At 36.5% G+C, this 19232-nt stretch overlaps 1 protein-coding gene across 1 annotated transcript; it reads left to right on the top strand.

Moving 5' to 3' along the window:
- The first annotated feature begins 9678 nt into the window (after nt 1–9678).
- tfa (transferrin-a) lies at nt 9679–15320 on the top strand. Its single transcript, XM_051138035.1, has 17 exons — nt 9679–9790; nt 9894–10045; nt 10128–10230; nt 11077–11259; nt 11770–11905; nt 11986–12041; nt 12181–12341; nt 12437–12584; nt 12822–12976; nt 13085–13181; nt 13291–13311; nt 13679–13846; nt 13967–14117; nt 14230–14297; nt 14409–14596; nt 14734–14899; nt 15021–15320. The coding sequence occupies exons 1-17, from the start codon at nt 9754–9756 to the stop codon at nt 15053–15055; spliced, it is 2025 nt and encodes a 674-aa protein (XP_050993992.1). The 5' UTR covers nt 9679–9753; the 3' UTR covers nt 15056–15320.
- Nucleotides 15321–19232: the final 3912 nt, after the last annotated feature.

The following is a 19232-nucleotide window of genomic DNA, read 5'->3' as shown; positions in this document are numbered from 1 at the left end:
TTCTTTAAGATATTTATGATTTAGAATTTATGTAAAACTGACTTCTTACAGATGTCTATTAGATGTTTGCACTCAACCGATGCTTTCCAGATTAAGCGCTCTTTAACAGACGTCTTACAGATGTACGTGTGCTATCTAGGCCATGATTCTTTCACTCAGTCAGATATTGTTTGTAATTTGACCAAACGTTCATTCAAAAACACAGAGTCAGGCGAACAAAACATTTTAGATTTTAGTTCCTTCAGCCAGTTCACAACCACTTATTACGGCTTCAGTTTTTTTGTCAGTAAGTAGAGATTAAAAAACTAACAGAGTCAACTTTTTTCATGTGTCTGTTTTGAATTTAAAGAGAGTTTTTAAGAAGGCAACAAGAAAACTGCTTAAGAAAATGAGTTTGTAACCACGTAAGGGTGACTATATAATAACAAAAAATTTCGAGCCAGTAGAGTTCTGTGACAAAATTCTATGTTATTCTAAATTCCCATGTATTAATTTTTCCAGCTCCAACTTAGATATTTTTACCCACTGTGCTCTTGTAAAGCTGTGAAAATTATTATATAAGTTTCATATGTAGAGTTGTTGTATCATGTCAGGTATGTTTTGCGTTTTTTTTTTTTTTGTTTTTGTTTTTGTTTTTAGTGTGTGTGTGTGGTTTTTTTTTTTTTTTTTTTTTTTTTTTTTTTTTTTTTTTTTTTTGTGGCTCTCTTCCCATTCTGTATTGCATCTGCAAAGGAGAACATTGTAAAGTTTTATTTTGTCAGATTAAATTAAGAGTCGACAGTTGATGTCCGTCTGTTTATTTCAGAAGCACACTGTGGACATAACACCACTGGGGCTCTCACCACCCACATGCTGACAACACAGTTTTTTAGGCAAAGATCACAGAAATCTGTCTACTGTGATGTTTTCTACTGTGTGGGTTGCATTTTTTTAATCTATAGAATTGCTATCTGCAATGAACACCATTGCCTACTCATCAATAGTCCACTTGGACATGAATCTACAATCTAGCATTGTTGGTCCAGATGCTTTACTGTTATTGCTTCCAACACCAGAAATAATAAATCATAAACCTGAGGCAATAATGTACTATTAAATGCAATTTAATATCACTATTATAGTTATTGCACATTTTCCAAGTTATTCTATGATATTCAGAATTTCTCCCAACATGGTCATGATTCTCAGGGTAATACATAAAGGAAGGTACTGACATAACTTTGCTGCATGGTAACAAGCACATGAGCATCTACTTCAAAGGTTTTTTTGCTATTTTATAATGTTCTCTGAGATTCATTTATAATGTTGGTTATAATGTTCACTTAAAATGCACTTGTGTCCGTTGTCCATAACATACGCCTGCCCATACCATAACCCCACCGCCACCATGGGCCACTCAATCCACAACGTTGATATCAGCAAACCGCTCACCCACACGACACCATACACGCTGTCTGTCATCTGCCCTGTACAGTGAAAACTGGGATTCATCCATGAAGAGAACACCTCTCCAAAATGCCAGAGGACATCGAATGTGAGCATTTGCCCACTCAAGTCGGTTACGACGATGAACTGCAGTCAGATCGAGACGACGATGAGGACGACGAGCATGCAGATGAGCTTCCCTGTGACGGTTTCTGACAGTTTGTGCAGAAATTCTTTGGTTATTCAAACCAATTATTGCAGCAGCTGTCCGGGTGGCTAGTCTCAGATGATCTTGGAGATGCTGGATGTGGAGGTCCTGGGCTGGTGTGGTTACACGTGGTCTGCGGTTGTGAGGCCGGTTGCATGTACTGCCAAATTCTCTGAAATGCCTTTGGAGACTGCTTATGGTAGAGAAATTAACATTCATTTCCCAGGCAACAGCTCTGGTGGACATTCCTGCAGTCAGCATGCCAACTGCATGCTCCCTCAAAACTTGCGACATCTGTGGCATTGTGTTGTGTAATAAAACTGCACATTTTAGAGTGGCCTTTTATTGTGGCCAGCCTAAGGCACACCTGTGCAATAATCATGCTGTCTAATCAGTATCTTGATATGCCACCCTTGTGAGGTGGATGGATAATCTTGGCAAAGGAGAAGTGCTCACTAACACAGATTTAGACAGATTTGTGAACAATATTTGAGAGAAATAAGCCTTTTGTGTACATAGAAAAGGCTCTTTGAGTTCAGCTCATGAAATATGGGGGCAAAAACAAAAGTGTTGCATTTATAATTTTGGTCAGTGTATTAAAGACTGTTTCCCATTATCTTTTTTTGTATTTGTGTGTTTCTCCTACACTGTGACAGAAGACCGGACCAACACAGTTAGAAGCGTGTTCCCCCTTGATTTGTTTTTCGTGTATTGTCAGGTTTTCCTTCCTGTTTTATGGATTCCCCTGCTGTCCTCCTTCTGCTCTCGAGGACTATACAAGACTGTACGTGGAAATATCCTACTGTACCTGCTACCTGGATGACTGCCTTTGCTCGTTCTATCACGCGAGCTTAAACTGGAGATGGTCCTTGGGAGGTTTTGCCACCTTTGTGGAGTGGATCCTGGTGTCCTGTGGATCTCTGTTCACCATGGACATCGAGGACGATGACACCATTCCCACACTTCAGAGCCAGAGCTTAGCTTATCATCACCCCACTGTGCGGAGCGTCAGCTAGAGCCCACCACGGATGGTGCCAAAGCCCACGAGCCAGAAGGAGCAACAGAGCTGAAGATACCACCCACCCTCCCTCTCCTGTCTCCTCCTGTCGTCACCGCTTCCTCAGGCTTGCCATCTCCTGCCCCTCTGCTGCTGCTTTCTGTCAGCCCCTCTGCTCACCATTTGTGCGCTGGGATCACCGCAGGTTTGCCAGTGTCCTTTAGCATCGTGGCAGGAGGATCCCTTGTCTCCGCCACCAGCCTCTAAGTCTCGGACTCGGCTCAGACCCAGTGGCTCCACCGTGGCTACTAGCTCCCTCATCTCCACCGTGGCCCGTCAGTTCACCAACTCTACCGGGCACCCTCATCCTTCTGGCTCTGCCATGGTCAGTCAGCGACCATCCGTCACTTCGGGACTTCACTTCTCCGGCTGCCCCTCGTCTCTCTGTCCCTCTGGCTCTGTCAGTCTCCTCCTTCCCTCCTTAAACTCCAGTCTGTTTCAGTGCATGTGGTCCGGTCTTAACGTTATCTGTGTGTGTATCCTGCCTACCTGATGTGGATTACCCTTGTGTATATGTATCAAAGACTAGGGAGGGAGAGGTCCTAGATATGGTTAAAACACATTTTATGGAACACATTGTGAAATTTCTTTTTCTAAATCTTGATGGTGGTCAGCTGAATGAGTGATCATTAAGGCATTTTGTTAAGTAAAGTTTCAGTGGCTTAAAGATCTTGTGCAACTTTTTTTTATTTAATGTCATATTCACTATGAATTCGGGGTAAGGGGTGTGTGGGGTTAAAAGGGACAATGTGAACTTGCGACTGAACTTATGAGTCACATGAGGTTCAAAGGCTGATGAATTGACTTACAAAAATAGCATTCCAATAAAAAAGTGGAGATATTATTCACTTTCAAAAACTGTAAATATTATGTGACCAAATTTATTTATTAATTTATTAAGTCACTCAGAAAGAATCATTTTCGCATGAGATTTAATCCTGAGGCTGAATGGAGAAAAAGATGAGAGCAAGGTTAATTGGTACACTCACTCTGTTGAATATAATAACCCACCAACTAGGTACAAATTCCATGTTAACCATCATAATGCATTCAAAATCTGTGTACTAAGAAAAAATGTTGGTAACACTTTACAAAAAGGTTCTTTATTAAGTACATTAATTAACATGAACTAAGAATGAACAATATTTTTCCAGCATCTATTAAACTTAGTTAATTAATCTCTATGTTAATTTAAGCATTTACTAATGCATTATTAAAATCACAAGTTGCTTTTATTAATGTTTGTTAATGCACTGTGAATTAACATGAGCGAACAGTGAACAACTGTATTTTTATTAACTAACGTTAATAAAGATGAACAACAATGCAATAATTCTATTGTTTGTTGTTCGTTCATGTTAGCTGATACTTAATGTTAACTAATGACACATTATTGTAAAGTGTTACCAGAATTTTTATTTTATAAAACAGTCATAACTAAATATTTTAACTCAACCAGATTGTATCTGATCAGCAACTTCTCGTTAATTAGTGAATGTGAAAGAAATTCAAAGTTTTGAATATTACCATGTCATTAGCATGTTATTACGGCATTATGACATTTTATTAATTAAACATATATTTATATATAATGACGAAAGATGTGTTTACTGAATGTATTTAGTGTTAGAGGAGTCAAGATAAGAACATTTCAGGGAGAATCTATAGGAAATTTCGTATTTTAAGAAGACAAACCTGACTAATGTAATTAATGTTAATTTATTACTATAATTATGACTGATTGTGCTCGTAATATATAGCTATTCTTATTCAAAATTTTATCCATATTTATACAGTTTGTATAGTGATCCAGCCAGCCCCCACTCACACTCTTTTCTTAAATCCAGGCATCCAAATATAATATCAAGAAATAAAATAAATAAATAAACAAATAAATGTATGAATTTATTAAATAAAATAATCATTCTCTAAATGATTTTTATTATTATTATTATTTTTTTTTTTTTACATTTTAACTGAAGGATTATTTATTTATTTGTTGTTTCTTTGTTTTCACATAGACAAACTAAAAAACTATGACAGGTTTTGGCCTTTTTAATTTCTTTATAATATCAATGAGTGTGGAGTTATGACCCAGAAATGAACCCTGACCCAACCAAACCCTGTAACCAAACAAACCAGTTCACCTTTACTACTTACACCGAATAAACAGAAAATGTTCCAATGCCCAACAAATAAAATATGAATAAGATCTAAATTAGGCAACAGATTTGTGCTAAACCACAGATTATTGTTCAGTTGGCAGATGAACAAGAATCTCTATGACATTTTAAAAGAACCAACCACCTATTTATAAATGTTTTGTTTTATTCATCTGTATTGGACAACCTGTAAAATGTCTATATACGTTTTGCTAAAACTTTTAATTGTTTTAATTGTGTAACACAGTACTCTTCAATGCTTACATAGGACTGCTACCTTTAAACTTTTGCAACCAAGGCCAAGATTAAAGTTGCAGCTGGTCAAATAATCAGGTCAGTCATCCACAGGATTTGGACATAGGGCACGTCAGCTGTGCTCATACTCGGGAATGTATAATCAAAACAGGGAAATTTGACATTCTCACACTTATTATTCGGTCAGCAAAGATCACTCTGTATGTGTAAGTAGTGGCACTATAATATAATGGCATGCTCAAATCCTAGAAAGTGCTCCAGTAAGGTATTGAAGTGGTTACATAAGGGAGCTGGACTTCAATCACCTCTGTTTATTCTCAGTAACCAGTTAACATGCTGCGACCTGGATGAACTAAAATGTTCCAATAATTTAGTACTCCACCATTTTAGGTGTTAAAGAATTAGCATGTTTTCCTGCACAAAGTTCAAAATCAATGTCAGAGGTTTAATTTCTACATCCACAATTTTCTAAATTTTACATGCTTGGAGAAGCAAAGGACATGTTGTCATATTTTTCATGATCTGGCATTTAAGAGTATATTATCGTGAATATGACAAATAATCTCTTCACGCAGTGGTCCAGTATCACTGGGCAATGTATCATGAAGTGTCTGCTTAAAGCCTGTCTGTTATCTCACCCAGATAGTGGAGTGTCTGAGGTCAGAGTTCATTAGATAGACAGTTGGAGCTTGTAAAAGTCAAAAGTTTGCTGAAAATGGATTGACACTTTAAGTGAGTTATAGTTTGAATACAATGGTCCTAATATAGCAATGAAGGAAAAAGCCCTTAAAAGAGTCAGGTTCTTAATAATACTATTTTAAGCATTTCATAATAATGAATTTTAAATTAATTTAAATTATGATAATGTATTAAAACAGCTTATTAATATTTGAAATACATATGTCATCCAAATCCAAGTGATGCAATCAATGTGTAGAAAAAAACATAAAACAAGAAATTATATATAGTTGAGGTCAAAAGTTTACATACACCTTGCAGAATCTGCAAAATGTTAATTATTTTACCAAAATAAGAGGGATCATTTTTTAATTATTATTATTTAGTACTGACCTGAATAAGATATTTCACATAAAAGTAGTCCACAAGAGAAAATAATAGCTGAATGTATAAAAATGACCCTGTTCAAAAAATTCTTAGTACTGTGTGACCTGAATCATCCTGTTAGAGTTTTGGACCTGTCTTGCCCCCGTAGTTGTTCCTGTGTTTCCTTATTTGGTTATGTTCCTTTCCTTGTTTAGTTTGATTATGATTCTTCGCACCTGTTTTATCTAATTATCCCTTGTATTTATGTTCCTGTTTGTTCCATCTTCCTTGGTCGGGTCTGCTTGCTTTGTATGTGTGTTTGCTTATGCTCCTAAAAGCAAAGAACAAAGTAGACCAGACCAAAAAGAGATGATGGCTGAGGACAAGCTGAGGGGTTTGCGGCAGACTGGTCGGAGGTTGGAGCGACATGGATTCGACATGGAGGATTTCCTCAAGCTTGCCAACCAACTGAGCGAGACGATCTGCTGCGATCTTCTCGGGTGTGATTTTTAATTTTTTTTCCCTGATCAAGCTGATTAATCTCATCCTTTATTTAAACGGTTCCAATTTTGAAGTAGAAGTATCTAGTGAAGCATGGCTCTCTGTACTATCTGCCCCGCCATGGTCCCCTGAGCTCCCTGATCCGCCATGGCTCCTTGCACGGCCTGTCCCGCTATGGCTCCCTGAACTGTCTGCCCCACCATGGTCCCCTGAGCTCCCTGATCCGCCATGGCTCCTTTGACTGCCTGTCCCACCATGGCCCACTGAGCTCCCTGATCCATCCTGGAGGACTCCTGTGTCTCCGCCGTGTGCTACCCTCCAGCCTTATTAATTTAACGAACAAATCATTACCTTCTTCAAAATGAATATTTTTAATGAAATCATTGTTGAAACATGCAGTTAGCCTACCGTACGAATAAAAATACTTTAACAAAATTACATAAACAGTGAATAACTGTACCAGGCGAATTAAGGTCAACAATTGAAATGGATCAAGACAAGAACAGGTATTGTTTTGGTTTTAGGACAACTTTGGTGAAAGGTTTTGATCCACTTCAAATGTTGACTACTATATGTATACAAAGCATAAATCTTCATTCAAATTTCTTTGTCATTTTTAAACATATGTTGAACGTTTATCATGTTCATCTAATGTAACTGATTGTAATGTAGGCTATATGAACGTAAAATTTTAATAAGCAGAGGGAATTCCCGACATTAAACAAATAACTGATTACATGCTAAGGACATTTGCATTGTGAAAATGTACAATGAGACTTTGAATATAAAAACATAACTGACTTGTTATGTGATGCTTTCTCATTAAAATTGTGTAATTTCCTATTAATTCAATAGAATGTATACGCATACTAGGGAATACTAATATGGCGGCGTGGTGGCTTCACTTTTATGACGTCACGAGCAATCCAGTTCTCTATTATAGATCAGTGGTTCAAATACATAAAAATGCTGAAAAACAAAGTATTTGTGGGACCAGAAGGATTTTTCTGAAGAACAGGAGACAGTTAACTGTTCGGGACAAACAAGGGACTCATGAACAACTATCACTAAACCAGAACAAACAAACGAACAAACAAAAACAGCTGTGGATCATTCAAGTAACAACACAGTATCAGTCAAGCATATGTAAACTTTTAAAAAGATTCATTTTTATAAATTTAACTATTCTAAACGTCTTTTATGTGATATGTCTTATTCAGGTCAGTACTAAATAAAAACAACATGCAATTTGTATGATCCCTCTTATTTTGGTAAAATAATTACTGGTAACATTTTGCAGATTCTGCAAGGTGTATATAAATATTTGACCTCAACTGTAATAGAGAGGACCCTGCAGACCCTCATGACTGTGTGTCAAGCAGTGTTATAGTATACTTTTTCCATATAGTTTTTGTTAAGGCCCTTCTCCAGTGATTGCTCAGTTTGGCTAGGAGGGCAGCCCTAGGAAAAGTCCTGGTTGTCCCAAACTTCTTCCCTTAAGGATAATGAAGGCTACATGCTTCTGTGAACCTTCAATGCAGCAGAATTTTTTTCTGAGCCCTTTCCCAAAACAACACAAAACACAATCCTGGTCCTGAGTACTACAGGCAGTTGAGAGCAGGGCTTGCTTTTTTCTCTGATAACCATTTCAGGTGGTTATTTTTTTGACCTTTTTTTGAGAGAGCCTTTCCAAATTCAATTGAATTTGACACGACTAACTCCATGTCAAGTGTAGTAACATCTACAAGTCATTTGAATGCTCTTGAGCTACATTTCAAGTGTCTCAGAAAAGGGTAGGAATACTTATGCTGTGTAATTATTTCATTTTTTAAAATAAATTTGTAAAGTTCACAAATCTGTTAGAAATTAGTTCAATCAATATAAAAACTTGACATTTTTTATAAATTGAAATTGTATTTAAACACAAAAAACATATGAAACCATTGAAGAGTAATTTTGAAATAACTTGCTCATGGACATCCCAAAGTTTTGCAACACCAGTCAAACACTGGTGTGGTTTTTGTGATTTAGTAGCAGATACAGGTACCTGCAATGTTTAATCTGGACGTCATCACACTTCTGACATAGCCCAAAAAAGGCTTTTTTTGTTACTTTGCTGAACCTCCATCAGTTTGTACTTTACGCTCTCCCATTGAGTAATATTTACAGTGTACTCAAGTCAAATATGGACCAGTTCACTGATTGCCAGAGGTCTCTGAACAGAGACAACACTGTTTACTCTGAGCAAATGTCTTTACGAATGCAGTCATCTACCACAAAATGAGTCAATCAAGTTAAGGAACAAGTAAGGAGTTTAAATGCAGACTGTGTTTGACTTGCAATAAATTAACATACACTTTAATTCTGATGCAGCAGAGATCAGCACTAATTGCCACAGGGTGAAAATTCCATTTTTTGAGTGTAAACTCCAGTCGCATTAATTTAAAATATCATTTCAATATCATCATATCCAAAAACAATAAAGTTAAACTAACATTTTGGCAAGTGTCTACTGTGTAATGACTGTAGATTTTAACTAAAAGGTTAAACTGTGGTTAAAGGGTATTTTTCATAAATGTCAGGTTGGGGCAAGTTGTCACTTGTTTTTAAGGTAATTTTCCTCAATAAACTAATTTGCAGCTTATTGATAGTAAGTAAGGTTTTTGTTGTAGTAGTTATGTTTAGGATTGTGTAGGGTTAAGGAATCCAGGAAATGGTCATGCAGAATAATGCATTAATATGTGCTTTATAAGTAACTAGTTAATATAGTGAATGGTGTTCCCTAATCTAATGTGTTACCTAATTTTCTAGGTGCATGTACAGTATAATTGTACTGTTTTACTATTCATTTATATAAAAAGACAGCTGAAGTTTATCAATAATTAATTTTTGAATATAACCATGATAGAAAATGGCTCCTTGTGCAAAATGTGAACTGGCACATAGCCTGCACAAGCAGATATTGAGAAATCTTGAGCAAACGATGATGATGATGTAGTCTTGTGTTTGTCTGACCCAACCCACTAGTGCTTCCAGAGCTCCTATAAAAAGCCTTTTCTCTGTTGTCTCTCCCTGCCCAAAATCCCAGGTGAAGGCCTAATATGAACATCCTGCTAATCTCGTTGCTGGGGTGCCTTGGTAATTGTCGTGTTTGATATTTTCGAGATTTTCTTTTCCAATTCTTGTTTAATCATTGTGCTCAAGTGGACTATTAACTATTACCGTGTCATTTTCTTTGCAGTCGTGGCACTGCCCTCAGCCAGCGCTCAAAAAGTCAGATGGTGTGTGAAGTCCCAGAATGAGATGAATAAATGCCAACACCTTTCCAGCATAGCACCAGACCTTGAGTGTCATCTCAAGACTACTGTAACTGAGTGCATGACAAGCATCAAGGTAATGGAATATGCTTATTATTTTACCTCACACACACTGTTTTGTTTAGTCTAAATAACGTTTTTATTAAATTGATTCACAGGATGGTGATACAGATGCTATAACTGTAGATGGACAACATATTTACCTAGCTGGACTCCTTCCATATGACCTCCGTCCTATCATCCAAGAGAAATCTAAGAAACGTAAATGCTTTATGAATTTGTGGTGATGTTGATGACAAGAATATATTTAATAATTCAATTAATATGATGCATGCGTCAAACATCTTCATTATTCATCATAACCTATAGACCAAATGACTGGTATCATTCAGTGTAAACAGATATTTTACTGCTAATATGACAATTAAATGTAAATTATTGGTAACACTTTAGCATCAGGACCAATTCTCACTATTAACTAGTTGCTGATTAGCATGCCTATTATTAACATGTTGTCTGTTTATTAGTACTTATAAAGCACATACTGTGCATGACCATATTCTACTTCCCTACTCCTACCCAATACCTAAAATTAACAACTACCTTACTAACTATTAATGAGCAGCAAATTAGGAGTTTATTGAGGCAAGTCATAGTTAATGGTTGGTTAAAATAAAGTGTGACCAAATTATTACATAGAATATGTAGAGCAAATACAGATGAATCTCTTGAACTGAAATTGTCAAAATAGACTAGATTTGATTTAGTATTTCAGATTAATGTCACATTTTTAAATATACAAATAAATAAATGATATCCCTTTATATCTGACATATTCTCCAACTGTGATAAGTTTACACAGAAGGGGCTTCTTAGCCTTGTAGTGAAACAAGATGGCCCCTTTTATGATTTTCAATTTTGTGCTATAACAACTACATTAGCAAATGTTTCCTTGTAGTTTTTCTCTTAATAATATATTGGAAGATGCATCATCATTTGGCACCTCATTAAATTGTATTTAAATATCTTTTAATTTATCAGCCAATGGTTTGTGACAGATGTGTTTTTGATTCTCTTCACCTTCTTTATTCTCCACTTCTTCTGAAGAGAGCTGTCATGCTGTTGCTGTGGTCAAGAGGGACACTGACTTTACCATCAGCGATCTCAAGGGAAAGACTGCATGCCACAGTTGTTATCAAAGTCCTGGCGGCTGGAATATACCTATTGGAAAATTGGTTGCAGAAAATAAGATTCCCTGGGATGGTCCTGATGACATGCCTCTTGAGAAGAGTTAGATTATTATTGTGCACAACTCTCTGATATACTGATATTCATTGGTCTCTCCACCTTATTTTTAATATAAGAGCAGACATGACCATATTTAACTTGAATGTGCAAGATTTTCAATAATTTTATCACAGTCCAATATGCTGCTTGATTTGTCAAAATATGTATTTTCATAATCATAAGGACCTTTTATTTATTTATCTATATATATATTTTTACTGCGCTTTGTTATTCTTAGTTATTTATCTATAGCAATTAATCAGGAGACTTGCACATTTACAGTAAAAATAGCTTACATCTGCACTGAAAAATCAGGTGGATATGGCACTACTTTTGAGTAACTTTTTGAAAACAAGCGATTCATCATAAAGTGGCAATAAACAGAAGTGCTAGTAATACAAAGTGAAGATAAGGATTATTTTTCTGATAAGTAGCTGTGAGATAAGCTTGATACAATAACAGGTTTCACAATACAATATCAGTTTTTTAGCTGTGCTTTTTTGTGTTTTCCAGCTGTGTCGCGGTTCTTTTCAAGCGGTTGCGCTCCTGGAATATCCAAAGCCCAATACCCAAACCTGTGCCAAGCTTGCCAGGGTGACTGCAGCTGCTCACAGAACGAAAAACACTCCGGTGATGAAGGAGCCTTACAGTACGATTCACACTAACACACTCATATTCCATTGTGTTCCCTAAATATGAACCACAGTATAACTCATGCATTTTCACCAGATGCTTGAAAGGTGGTCATGGACAAGTTGCCTTTGTTTGTCAGGATTCAATCCCACGTGAGTAATATCTTTTGCCAAAACCTAAAGTATTATTAACTTAAAACTTAAAACTGTTAAAGATATTAGAGTTGTGGCTGTAGGTTATGGTTTCATGGCTGCTGATTTACAAGCTTCTTGTCCAATCTGAATTCTTAAGTGATTGACAGTCAGACCTACCACCTGATGTGCATGGATGGCAGCAGGAAAAGCATTGAGGACTACAAGAATTGCCACTTCGCCAAAGAGCCTTTCCGTGCTGTCATCAGCCGCAGGGATGCAGATTCACAGCATATTTATAAAGTCCTTAAACAGATTCCGGTATGCAGTAATGTTTTAATATTCCGGCTTTTAATATTAATTATTCAGCAGACATTGAAAGCCAGCTGTGAATATTCAACTGTTGTGCTCAACAGGATTTAGATCTTTTCTCTTCTGCTGCTTTTGGGGGTAAAGACCTGATTTTCTCAGACTCGACATCTGAACTGGTGGAGCTCGCTAAGAGCATGGACTCCTTCATCTACCTGGGACAAAATTATTATAAGGCCATGCGTGCCCTTAAAGGTGACACACAATTATTCTAAGAATGCCATAAAAGTTTTGAACAATTGAGCCACAAAAAATCATGCATTAAACAATATTTATTTTAATTATTTAGCATTCATCCATTGCTTTACATTACTTTATGGTACTGACTGCATACTGTACATCCACTAAAACTGAGAAATACTCTAGCATTATGTGTTTGCAGATTCCAATATGTATAACATTTACTTGATTGTATATATAACTTTTTATCAGTTGGGAACCCGCCACCCACACTTAAAGACCGCTCAATTGAATGGTGTACCATTAGCCACGCAGAGCAACAGAAGTGTGACAAATTAAACAGTAAGATTCCTCGTATCGCGTGCAAGAGGGAATCATCTGTGGAAGAGTGCTTCAAGAAAATCATGGTATTGTTGAATCACATGGATGAGTTCTGAGGTTGATTTCAATCATCTTTATGGACTGTCCACCTGTAGGTTAATATTCTGTTTTGATTTTCTCCTTGACTTTAAAAGCGCAGAGAAGCAGATGCCATTGCAGTCGATGGTGGCCAGGTATATATGGCTGTAAAGTGCGGCCTTGTTCCAGTTATGGTTGAGCAGTATAATCAACGTAAGAATGAACACTTTCATATTTAATAAATCAGTCCATAAGCCACCAGTTTTTCAATATCAACATGTTTGATGAAACCTAATATTGTATTCACTGTTTTTACTTGCAGAAAGCTGTGGTGATGGTGGAGGTAAGTATGATGTACTTTCGCTTTTGTGAAACACTGGTCTGGCCTGTTAATCCTGTCTTAATGGGATAGTTCATCCAAAAATAAAATCTCTGTCACCATTTACTCACCTCATAACAGCACAGAGAAAAGATATATTTGGAATCACTTTCAAAACTATATTTTCCAGCTGATGAACCATAAAAACAGCCAAACAGAATCCACCCTGCTTTAAAGAGTATGGCCATATATAAATTAGTAGATAACAAAACATCAAAGCACGCTTATAATAAACAGAACATCACCGTTCATTGGTGTGGACGCTAATACTGTTATTGTTATCTTTGTAGTTATTGTTCTTTGTGTAAATGGACATTTCTGTGATGTGCAGAGACAGAGGCCTCAAGTTACTATGTTGTGGCTGTGGTGCGCAAGGGCTCCGGTGTAACCTGGAATAATTTGAAAGGGAGGAAGTCCTGCCACACCGGCCTGAACCGCAATGCTGGCTGGAAAGTTCCAGATTCAGCCATATGCGGCAAAACACCTGACTGTACCCTATGTGAGTAGTACTATGTATGCACTCACAGTTGGTTAACACATTTTTTTATGGACAATAACACAAAGTTGTTGTAATCACATAAAATATTTCCTCACATAAAATTTTCTCCTCATTTCTCAGACAAGTTCTTCAGCAAAGGCTGTGCTCCTGGTGCTGATCCTCAATCAAACATGTGTGAACTGTGTAAAGGAAGTGGGAAGGCGGTGGGAGATGAGAACAAGTGCAAAGCCTCTTCTGGGGAAATTTATTATGGCTATGATGGGGCTTTCAGGTAGTGGACCATATATCACCCAGTGTAACTGAAAGGGAAATCTGCTTTTTAGGTTTGTATGCTGACTCCAGTGCATAATCTAAAGCAGAATATGATCTCACTGCTCTTGTAGGTGTCTTGCAGAAAAAACTGGTGAAGTTGCTTTTATCAAGCACACTATTGTTGGGGATTACACAGATGGTTAGTGTGGTTTGCACTGATAAATAAAGCTTTGCATTTTTTCAAAGTGTCACATTTTTAATTATTAGATTTTTCTAATATGGTTCCTTCTCTGTATCTGTATCTGCTTAGGTAAAGGACCAGAATGGGCTAAGGATCTGAAATCAGACGAGTTTGAACTGATCTGTCCAGAAACACCAGGACAAACAGTAGAACACACTGCATTTGCTAAATGTAACCTTGCCAGGGTGCCAGCTCACGCTGTGATCACCTTTGAAGATGCACGCACTGATGTGGTGAATGTTCTGAAGCAGGCTCAAGTGAGTTCATTACAGTTCTGTGTAGATTTTCCTGTCATTTTTTCCGTCATTCATTCTGCATTTGATCTATTGCAATGTTGATAGTGCAGGTTGGTAATATCTCAGGTTGGTTTTAAATCCTCTTCCCTATGTTTCAGGCCAATTCAGAAGTTCAGCTGTTCAAGTCAGAGGGTGAAAGAAACCTCCTTTTCACTGATTCCACTAAATGTCTTCAAGAAAATACTAAATCTCTGGTGGATTTCATGACTCAAAAGTACATTGACATGATTGAAAGGACCTATGAGACTGGCCAGAGTAAACCAGGTAAACAGTGATTATATGATTTCCTACAATATCTGGTAAATTCTAGGCCAAAACAACTTTCAACTTACAAAACAGTGCCCACTTACAATGTAGTGATTTATTCTAATGTTTTTCTTCACAGATCTGGTAAAGGCATGCGAGTTGGGAAATTCCTAACATAAATACACACCAAATTCAGGCCATTTGAAATACAGTCTTGACATGTTTCCCCAACTAAGAATCTACATTTCTGAATCACACTTTTTCTCCTGAGACATTATAAGCAGGAGAGAAACATGATGTTCATATTATACAGCATCATCAGTGCAAATTCATATGCTATGATAATCAAACTGTCCTCAGGAATAGTGATGGATTTGATCAGGTTTCTGTTTTATTACAACAGGGATTGAAATAAAATGTTTTATTTTTCTTCTCAAAACCATGTCTGTGAGTGTTTCATAATTGTAGCCTGAGTAATGAAAGACAACAGTATAACCACTATAGAGATAAAAACTTGGTTGAATGTCTGCACCCTCTTCTGGTGGAGCTGTCCAGTTCATATCATGTCAAGCATTATTGTCATTCATGAAGGAATGAAACTGCATTTACAGGTCCTGCTGCAACATAAAACTAGTGTGACCTTTCAGACAATAACTACACACACATTACACACAGAAGACTGCATTACATATAATGGCACATAATAACATTAATGCTGGACATTTATGAATAATTAAGTACTTGACAGTATAAACAGAGCGCTGTGGAAAACAGCAACAATCCTTGCAAAGTGTGAGTGACATGAGATTTCTAAGGACAGACAGACATAGATCATCTAGTAGTCAATTTTTTTACACTTGTGTCACATACAAATGAATAACAAATTACATACTGAAAGACTGTGTACAAATCTTAAACAACTATTGTTTATTAAACTTTCAACAGTTATACAATTATTGATTACGATATCAGAAACAAGCATAACCACCACAGTATCGGCAAATAATCAGATTATTAGATGTATAGGGCTACTCTTTATTTTTTTAGATGTTTGCTATGTTTACCAGCTGTTTTTCAGAATTAAAATACTTAGATTTAAATACGTAGAGTAAAGTACTTTTTTTACTTAGTACTAGATGTGGGTGCCATGTCATTAAATATTTTTAATACGACTGTTTAAAAAAACTTTGTTTAATTTTACTTTCATAAAAAGTATTATCTTGTGATTTTTGTTATTTAAACTGTCCTGTTAAACATCTGACACAAAGGAAACATCAACATAATATCATCTTTTAAATTTACTGTACATCACTTCAGCATGTAGAAGAGAGACATAAATGTCTCCACTTATTGCATGGCATTTTTACACGACAGTAAACTTTTACCCCAAACTGTACCCAAGTAGGCCTACAGTAACAAAGTATTTGTACTTTGTTACATCACTGCAATCAAATAAGACACAGAAATATTTTTTGTGACTGTGAGAAAGAAAAATCTTGCATGCATGACAATAATCTCTGTGTAAACTTTTTAAAAATATTAAGAACTTAAACTTCCACGAGTCAGGAATTAACAGCCACTAAATTAGACAAAAATGCCCCGCACAACTGGCCTAAATCTATTACAGACATCACAAATTAAGTAAAACTGACATGAAAGTGTCAATTGCTGCATTACATTTAGATCTCTTCATATCTTACCATATTTCTTTTTTAAACGATAGCTGATTAACAAGGGTGTAGAAGAATCTAACTGTGATCATAAGCATAAAACTGACATTTCCTGAAAAGTTACCCCTCGATTCTGATTGGTTGATTGAAATGTTGTTCCCTTCAAATTCGCACTTCAGAGTCCACACACTTCAGTTTGGGACAGCCTTCGTTGCACCGCTGTGACACATTCGCACTTCAAATACGCACTTCGGAGTCCACGCACTCCACTTTGGGACACAGCTATGGAGTCCAGGATACTGTGGCAAAGGTCAGGGATGGATTGCCCTCTAGAGGAGCTCATGGGCACTTCAGTTAAAGATTGTGACAGTCAGGTCATGCATAGATTCGTGTTTCTTTAAATTTAAAACTAGGTTTATTGACACTAGCTGTTAAAAACCTTTAGGTGAACACACTTTTATTAGTCACTGACCCACTACAAATTACGATCAGGGTTCAGTTCAATTTGGTGTAAAGCTGCTTTGCAAGGATATGTATTGTGAAAAGCGCTATACAAATAAATTTGAATTGAATTGAACTGAATGTCTAAAAAAGTTGTTCCAATATTTTATCAAATGTTTTTCTAGATGGAAGACATAAAAGGAGTTGATGTGAACAGTGCAAATGGCATGCAAAACAATGCATGTAATCAGTCAGAAATGCTTTTACTGATTACCTGTTTTTGGATACTTTGCTTCAACCTGCATCAGTTTATTTATCAGTAATATTTACAATGTACTCAAATCAAATATGGACCAGTCGCTGATTGCCAAGCACAATAACAGTCTCCGGACAGAGACAACACTGTTCAATCTGAGCAAATGTCTTTACGAATGCAGCCATTAACCACAAAATGAGTCAATCATGTTAAGGAGCAAGTAATTTAAATTCAGACTGTATTTAGCTTGCAGTTTAACAGCACACAATTAATACTGATGCACACAGCAGCAGAGATCAGGACTAATTGCCACAGGGACTTTTCTTTAACTAGTTTTTGAGTTAAAATTTTTCAGGTAAAATTCCAGTTCCACTACAATTTCAATATCATCATATTAAACACACACAGACACAATAAAATTACACTAAAATTCAGTGCCTACTGTATAATGAATTTAGATTTAACTAAAAGATTAAACTGTGGTTGAAGAGTATTTTCCATAAATGTCATGTTAAGGACAAGCTGTCACTTGTTTTTAATTTAATTTTTGGTAACACTTTAGACAAGCAAACACATTCACTATTAACTCGTAATTTGCTGGACATTTGAAGGAAGTTGTTGTAGTAGTTATGTTTAGGGATGTTTAAAGTATGTAGCTATGTTTAGGTATGTTTAGGGCTGTGTTAAGGGATCTAGAATATGGTCGTGCAGAACAAGGCATTTATATGTGCTTAATACATACTAGTAAACAGCCAATATGCTAGTAATATGCATGCTAGTCTCTCCTGTCTCCCCCTGCCAAAAATCCCAAGTGAAGGCCTAGTATGAACATCCTGCTCATCTCGTTGCTGGGGTGCCTTGGTAATTGTTGCATTTGATATTTTTGCCATTTTCTTTTTCAGTTCTTGTTTAATCATTGTACTCAAGTGGACTATTAACTATGATTGTGTCATTTTCTTTGCAGTCGTGGCACTGCCCTCAGCCAGCGCTCAAAAAGTCAGATGGTGTGTAAAGTCACAGACTGAGCTGATTAAATGCCAACACCTTGCCACCAAACCACCAGACCTTGAGTGTCATCTCAAGACTTTTGTAACTGAGGTTGTGCAAAATAAGATTCTCTGGGATGGTCCTGATGACATGCCTCTTGAAAAGGGTTAGTGTGACTAGATTATTATTGTGTAAATTATTATTACACAGCTCTCTGAAATACTGATATTCCGTGGTCTCATATTTGGATGCAACTTTGCATCCACATTATTTTTTATATAAGAGTAGACACGATCATTTTTAACTTGAATGTGCAGGACTTCCAATTTTATCTCAGTCTGAAATGCTGCTTGATGTTGCAAACAGGTATTTGTCTTATTATTTATTAAAATCATGAGGACCTTTTTTACTGCACTTTTTTAAAATCTTCTAGTTATTATTCAGTTAATAAATCAGAAGACTTGCACATTTACAGGAAAAATAGCCAAGTACAAGAAGTGATTCTCAAAGAGGTAGTAATACAGTAATACCAAGTTAGGATAAGGATTATTTTTGATGAGTAGCTGTGTGATAAGCTGGATACAATAGTAGCTTTCCAAACACAATAGCAGGTTTTTAGTTGTGTTCTTTTGTGTTCTCCAGCTGTGTCACAGTTCTTTTCAAGTAGTTGCGTTCCTGGAATATCCAAAGCCTAATACCCAAACCTGTGCCAAGCTTGCCAGGGTGACTGCAGCTGCTCACTAAATGAAAAATACTACGGTGACGAAGGAGCCTTACAGTACAATTCACACTAACACACTCATATTATATTGTCTTCTCTATATGTAAACAACAACTCATGCATTCTCTCCAGGTGCTTGAAAAATGGTCATGGACAAGTTGCATTTATTTGTCAGGATTCAATCCCACGTGAGTAATCTCTTTTGTGAAAACCTACAATACTCTGGACTGTCATAAAACTTTTAAAGATATTGGAGTTGTGGCTGTAGGTTATAAT

This window comes from Labeo rohita, chromosome 2 (assembly GCF_022985175.1).
Source record: "Labeo rohita strain BAU-BD-2019 chromosome 2, IGBB_LRoh.1.0, whole genome shotgun sequence".
Lineage (NCBI taxonomy): Eukaryota > Metazoa > Chordata > Actinopteri > Cypriniformes > Cyprinidae > Labeo > Labeo rohita.
The sequence above is the reverse complement of the archived record's forward strand: the minus strand, read 5'-3'. Positions and strand labels throughout refer to the sequence as shown.